Source organism: Photinus pyralis, unplaced genomic scaffold, assembly GCF_008802855.1.
Source record: "Photinus pyralis isolate 1611_PpyrPB1 unplaced genomic scaffold, Ppyr1.3 Ppyr1.4_LG3a, whole genome shotgun sequence".
NCBI lineage: Eukaryota > Metazoa > Arthropoda > Insecta > Coleoptera > Lampyridae > Photinus > Photinus pyralis.
This window is the reverse complement of record NW_022170509.1, coordinates 18548053-18555465: the sequence shown is the minus strand read 5'-3', so window position 1 is coordinate 18555465 and position 7413 is coordinate 18548053. Positions and strand designations below refer to the sequence as shown.

General features: G+C 36.9%; 1 protein-coding gene across 1 annotated transcript; it reads left to right on the top strand.

The window, feature by feature from the left end:
* Nucleotides 1-439: 439 nt before the first annotated feature.
* LOC116165903 (alpha/beta hydrolase domain-containing protein 17B) lies at nucleotides 440-5174 on the top strand. Its single transcript, XM_031480655.1, has 3 exons — nucleotides 440-1226; nucleotides 1274-1406; nucleotides 4266-5174. The coding sequence occupies exons 1-3, from the start codon at nucleotides 583-585 to the stop codon at nucleotides 4347-4349; spliced, it is 861 nt and encodes a 286-aa protein (XP_031336515.1). The 5' UTR covers nucleotides 440-582; the 3' UTR covers nucleotides 4350-5174.
* The last annotated feature ends 2239 nt before the right edge of the window (nucleotides 5175-7413 follow it).

The window sequence follows — 7413 nt, the reverse complement described above, 5'->3', positions numbered from 1 at the left end:
TCTTCTGGAAATGACGCTATAGAGATCTCGAGGGGGGGGGGGAAGGGGCTTAGACGATTTTTTTCGCATATTTTCAACTCCGAGTCATGAGAATCGTTATCGCAATTTTAAACAAATTCATCTACAGGTTTTATGCATCTTTCTTTGTGGTAGCACCACATATGTATATGAGTAGCACAGGTGGTAGTCATAGACATATTATGTCTATGGTAGTAGTATGTTTAACAAACAAACATTTTGCATTTGCCAAACTTCCCCTTACATTCCCCTTCGCCGCAACGCCTCTTACTCCGTCAGTATCGTTCATAGACAAAAATTCTGACCCAGTGTTAAATTTATAAAATGTGTAAACCCCACCTTAGCTACGCCCTTGGAATTTAGTGCAGCCAACAGTATAGAAAAATGGCACCATGCAGAAGTTTGTGGTTTGTTTTGTGAAAATTGCGATAGTGAACAAACCTTTACAAAATGGCGTTGTCAACAACGAACGTCAGATACCTTATTTTAGTTGATTTGTAAATCTTTGTTATTTATGTTGTAACGGTGTGTTTTATCTTCGTTTGATTTTTGGAATATCGTAAAATGAATGGTTTGAGTTGGAGTGAGTTGTGCTGCTTGTTTTGCTGCCCACCGTGTCCAAGTAGAATAGCGGCGAAACTGGCATTTTTACCACCTGAACCGACGTACGATTTTCACGCAGATGGAGCCGGCAAGTACGCCTTAACACTTACCGAACGAGCGGAGTGGCAATATTCCGAGCGTGAAAAAGAAAATGTAGAAGGTTTTTTTACTAGGACTAATCGAGGCAATCGAATTGCCTGTTTGTTTGTGCGATGTAGTAACACTGCCAGATTTACCATATTATTTTCACACGGCAATGCTGTCGACTTAGGACAAATGAGTAGTTTCTATTTGGGACTAGGATCTCGTATAAATTGTAATATATTTAGTTACGATTATTCAGGGTACGGTGTAAGTGCTGGTAAACCCTCAGAAAAAAATTTGTACGCGGACATCGACGCAGCATGGCTCGCTTTACGGACTCGTTACGGTATTAGCCCGGAGAATATTATTTTGTATGGACAGAGTATCGGAACTGTTCCCACGGTTGATCTCGCAGCACGCTACGAAGTTGGTGCTGTCATTTTACACTCACCTCTTATGTCAGGTATGCGAGTGGCCTTTCCTAATACCAAGAGAACTTGGTTTTTTGATGCCTTCCCCAGGTAAGTTGCGCTATTATGTGACGATCTGTTTAATTTGAACATTGCAGTATTGATAAAGTACCCAAGGTTACGTCGCCCACGTTAGTTATTCATGGTACTGAAGATGAGGTTATAGACTTTTCACATGGACTCACAATATTCGAAAAATGCCCTCGTGCGGTTGAGCCTTTATGGGTTGAGGTGAGAGTTTTTATCTTATTATGCTCGATACTATACAAAATGAAGTCTCTTCTTTTAATCAAGTTAATGACTGCGATGTTTGTATACAGAAAATCCACGAAAAATTGATCTCGCTGATCAGTAGGTTCAGTGACAGATTATGGAATAGACAGAGGGCCTGTAATATTATAGGGTTCAAAGGTTCAGTCAATAAAATTGGTTATAATTATAAGTGTATCGTATTTCTTCTTGGTCTGGATCAAAACTTATCTGTCACTGGATTCTGTATTTGCAGTTTAGCATGCATCAGTTATTTGTTCAAAGTCTCTTACGATCATTAAGTGTGCGTGGTGTTTACATATTTTAGGCTTTATCAAGACCTTCCTTCACCTCCCGTTATCATTGCACCATAAGTCAATAATAAATGTGTAGGTTTTGTACTTTTTAATGAATTTTTCTACTAGGTATTTTCTATTATCTATAGTCATTATAATTTTTGCCGTTGAGCATATACGATACAGACCAACATTTGGAAAAGAATTACATTAAAATTGTGTTAAAGATAAATAAACGCAAACTTTTTTAACATTCAACACTGTAAATGGGATTGATAAAAGTTGAAAATCTGCACTTCTCACTATGACGTGCCCCCTTACTTGTGTATAGCTGACCCCACATTATGTGGCAAACATTGGTAAACGTTCTCCTACGAGTCTGTTTCAAAGGATGCTAACCAGGAAAATTTGTGATACTGTTATGAAGTATGTAATAATGTGTACGAACCACTTCACAAGCTTTCATTTGGCAAGAAAACTTGTACACATAGTTTGCCATGTAATGTGGGGCCAACTTATGGCTCATTAGCAACAATAAATAATCAGTAAATGAGCTTGCTTTTATTATTTATTTGGATTAATTCATATTATCATTGGGCTGGCTACAATCGCTATGTAACTGTTTTATGAAATGTATGTCGGCCCAACCCGTGTGATACATGTGCTTGTTTATTTTACAGTGGCCAGAGAGTATGCCTACCAGCATGCGCAGGTTTTTCATTAATAATCTTATACAAAATCCCACCAAACAACGAGATGTTCCTGTGATGGCCTATTTCTCGCATAGCGGTAATCAAGCCCCATTTGGCTGTGTATTTTGCATGGGATATCTTGAGTTATTAGATTAGTTGCAGTGGATACTGCAAGGGGGAGAGCTGTTCTAACCACTTTGTCAGCTTTTTCATTATGTTTCACTAAGAACTAGCACTGAACATTACTTCATTTGAAATACTATAATTTATTTTATTTATTATCCCTTTCTTGTCCTGGGCCCTCAACAGGCATGCGCCCAATTACAGAGTGACCCGCATAATGAATTGAGCAACGAAGAGAGACAGTGCCTTCCAGTATGGGCAGATGTATGACTGCCGCATCTAGAATTTGAAAGTGGTCTACCTCACTGCGTCTGTTGTTCAACCATCCCTTTGTTCGCCGTCGTAAGGTTGCCCTCAACGCCTGATCTTGCACATGGGAATGAAGTGGAGGCAAACCCAGGAGAACTTGTGTAACGGCTGTGGTAGTTTTATGTCTGTTAGCCTCCTTGCGAACGAGGAAGGTAAAGTTGTATTGAGGAGTGAGAGTGATGTAGGTCTGCTGAACAAATCGATTTTTGGTGCTTACTCTACTGTTTTAACTGTTTGATGGATTTGATCAAATTCAGATCTGGTATATCTCTCATATAGGAACACCAGTCTGTAAGCTGAGGGACCCTGACGGTTACTGTTTGTGTGAAATCAGATACGTCCATAGTGACTGTGAAGCCTCACTCGAGAATGCCAGTGAATTATATTTGCCCCAAGTAGTGGAAACGCTAGATAAAACCTGCCTAATTTTATTGACAAAGGTTACATTTCCCCTGTTAGCTATTTCAAGTGAGAGTGAGTAAATATATTCTAATTCTGTGGTTTGTGTCCGAGCTGACTCATACCAAATGGTGCAAGTGGACGGCGGAGCCCAGCACGAGATTAATGTTCCTATATTTTGGTTTTTGGGTAGACACCTTCAAAGCGTCCCCCAGAAAGTAGGCACAGTCCACTATATCTTTTGGGTAGGATGCCTACTTTTTCACTTCTACAGCCTGTAGATGTAGAGGGATTGGCAGAGGCAGTTTGTACCTCTAACGCCATAGAACCGCTGGGTGGGTTATCCTGAGGCTTGGTGCCCTCCCTTGGTTGGAATGTACACGGTGTTAGAGCAGGTTAGGACAGGCTTAATTTGTTAATGTTTTTATTTTTCATTTGCCTATTATATGTCAATTATATCTGTCTTTTATGTGATATATGAAGCAGTCTATTACGCCCAAGGGCATAATGGATTGTCATCTCATGCCCTCAAACGGCCAAATTGATTGACGGAGTTATATTATGTAATGTTTCTACAACATACAAGAATTTTTTATATCTTCCAATATTTAATTGGGTGTTTGTTTAAATTGATGTTATATTGACTTGTTCCATACAAATGTTATTTGTCGAAGGAATTAAATAAAAGTGAATGAATGAATGAATAAAAAAGATGCAACTTGATTCGTATGAAGCACTTTAATGTTGGGCAAACAATAATCATGACATTTGTATATTTGAAATGCATTCTTTGGGACGATGAAAAATAAAATGTTGTATGCACCTCAGGCATTACACAATATTTAACCCTCGGGCGACACAATCCTTCGGGCCGGAGGCCCTCGGGCTCTGTCGCCCTTGGCATAAATATCGCCTTAATGCTCTTGATGCTTAAATAACTATTATTTTTAATTTTTGTGAATAAACGGCTGTTTAAGCCAGATAAGCAATGATTTGTTATAATGTAATTCTGTTTGTTACAGGGTGCCGGCCATAATGACGTTGAATTATATAACGTGTATTTGGAAAGGCTTAAACAGTTTGTAAACGTGGAATTAGTTAACTGACAACTAATTGGGACAGATGACTGTACAGCGAGTTCCGGTACATCAAGTTCAGCTGGAGAAAAATTGCTCTAGCCCGGGGCAGCGGGTTCGGCGTCCTGCCGGCCCGCTTCCCCACCTCACTGCCCTTCACCACATCTTACTTTACGAGCTCTATCGGGTATGCTGGCTCGTGCTGAGCGTCAATGCTCTAGTGCTCAAAATTCACCACGGTCCCAACCAGCACTACCGCCACCAAAGGCTCAGTCTCTTCCCACATGCAACGGTGTTACGTCGGTTTGTCCCAGCGCTTGCTGTTGCCCTGTGCTTGAGACTACTTGCTAGCATATGTGTAAATAGTGACATAGACCTCATAAAAAAAATTATCGACAATCTTTCAAGTGATGCAATATATTGTGTAATACCAGTTTATGTAACTTAATCTGTATTTCTAAGTGTGAGATTATTGGAGATGCGTTGGGGTGATACTTTGTATTTCTTGTACAATAACTATCTTTTGCCTTGTATCGTGGAATTCATTATTGGACTAAATACTGAGTTACTAAACTTCGTATATCGATCTAGGAAATAATTCTTTTCACGTGATGAGTGATGTCTCAAGTTATTTATGGTCAACTACTGCAAAATGTAACATAAACTGATTTAGTTTATTATTATTATTACTTAATCTACTAAATTGGAACCGACCAACTGTAGTTGCTTACTACTTGGTATGGTCACCCTTTTATACAAATTTAAGTCGTACAATTTTTGTGATCATTTAGAATTTCAATACATATCAGTTAAAACTGTAGTAATTTGTTATAAGTATAATTTCTCTTACATTAACTTTTCTTCTATGTTTCGTTAAACCTATGTTTGTACATCTCCTCATAATAACCTTTGTCCTAATAATGCTAATTATCACTACCTAATAAAACACAATTTTTGCAGTTTGTTCTTTGTCTTTCAGTTTGCTTCATTTCTAACATTCTATATATACTCAAAAGCAGCAAATTCATTCTGTTTATTAGAAAGTTTGTAATTACATTTTTAAAAATGACGTAATATATAAGTATACATTTGCACTAGGCGCAATTATAACATGCTATGGCAGTTACAGTAGGTCTAAAAAGCATGTTGTTTAGCAGCATGTTTGATTATAAAAAAGAAGACTATTAGCAAGTTCAGAAATTTTAGAATTTGGTACCTTCTGCTTTCTAATACCATAATGGAATCTCTAAAATATATACAACTAATTAGAATTTCTGGCAAACTTTAGAACCCTTGAAAGTAATTTTTGGAATCCATATATTGATAAAACAAGTTTTCCCTATGCGTTACACTTTATGACAAATTATGTAATCTCGAGATGTCGGAATTATATTGAGAGGTAAGTAAGAATTATACTTATTCTCAAGATTTAACTTGGCATTATATCTAATCCTGACGTCTAAATCGTGATTACACTTAATCTCAAGGTGTAAATCTGGATAATATCTAATCCCGACTTATAACTCGGTATTATACTTGATCGTTGCGTTTTTATTATAATAGAATGGTTGTGTATTACCCATACATGCACTGGGCTAATAGAACTGTACCAACGTCATACCAAAGCTTTATAGATTTTAGGGACAAATTTACAAACTTACTAAGTTTGAATATTTGGATAATGGATATTGTATAACATGCTCAAGATGATCGAAACATGGGAGTAAATCGTTGCCAGGATCATGCTGACTGCTGAGTAACTCGTAGTCTCAGAAACATCTCTAAAAAACATTTATAGGTGTTTTTTACTGTATTTATTTACCTAAAACACCTTTCAAGGTTTTAAAGAGTTATCCACGCCTTAGTCAAAAATCTCTTGAAAGGCTATTCCGAACTGTAATCAGAACTAAATCTGCCCTGAAACGTTTCTATGAGTAATGCAATGCAACCCTCAAAGTTAATTTTATTCTCGTTTTATACTTACCTAAATTCTTATAAATCTCACACGCATCAATCCTCGACTGCAGGGGTTGTAATTTTTGTAGTGGTCCAAATGTTTCTGTTTCTATGAATTATTATGTTTAAATGATCTATCAGCATCAGAGCTGGGCAGTATTCGATTTTGTAAATACTTTTTAGTATTCAAATCCTTTAAAGTATTCAAATACTTTGTAATTAAATACCTTTATGGAAGCAGTATTTGTTTTTGTAACTCAAGAATCCAAAACAATTCGTACTTTTTCGATCAGACTTCTCAATCAAAAGTTATAGACTACAAACCAATTTCGAAAGAAAATTCTGTAACTTTTGAACTAGTAGCCCAATCTTGGAAATGTTTGAAATTATGGATTCTACAGGCCACCTTCTATAAGAAACATTTTTCCGGGACGATCTGAGACAATTTTTTTTTCGTAGCAAAAAAAAGGCAGTGTATAACCTTCCTTTTTTCCAAAAATCGACTGCACCAAAATTTCTCGGGAAAACACTTTTTCTTATTAATTTTGGTGCGTAGAATCCAAAACAATTCGTACTTTTTCGATCAGACTTCTAAAAAAAAAGTTATAGACTAGAAACCAATTTCGAAAGAAAATTCAAAGGGCTGTAACTTTTGAACTAGTAGCCCAATCTTGGAACTGTTTGAAATTATAGATTCTACAGGCCACATTCTATAAGAAAAATTTTTTCCGGGTCGATCGGAGACAATTTTTTTTTCGGGGTTCAAAAAAAGGCAGTGTATAACCTTCTTTTTTTACCAAAAAATCGACTGCACCAAAATTTCTCGGGAAAACACTTTTTCTTATTAATTTTGGTGCGTAGAATCCAAAACAATTCGTACTTTTTCGATCATACTTCTCAATCAAAAGTTACAGACTAGAAACCAATTTCGAAAGAAAAATCAAAGGGCTGTAACTTTTGAACTAGTAGCCCAATCTTGGAACTGTTTGAAATTATGGATTCTACAGGCCACGTTCTATAAGAAAAAATTTTTTCCGGGACGATCTGAGACAATTTTTTTTTCGAGGCAAAAAAAGGCAGTGTATAACCTTCTTTTTTTCCAAAAATCGACTGCACCAAAATTTCTCGGGAAAACACT

Bases quoted from the DNA above. Each gene is read 5' to 3' on its own strand.
- LOC116165903 (XM_031480655.1), top strand. From the start codon at position 583: ATGAATGGTTTGAGTTGGAGTGAGTTGTGCTGCTTGTTTTGCTGCCCA. The intron at 1,227-1,273 runs GTAAGTTGCGCT...TGAACATTGCAG, and splicing joins TTTTTTGATGCCTTCCCCAG to TATTGATAAAGTACCCAAGG. The intron at 1,407-4,265 runs GTGAGAGTTTTT...TGTTTGTTACAG, and splicing joins TTGAGCCTTTATGGGTTGAG to GGTGCCGGCCATAATGACGT.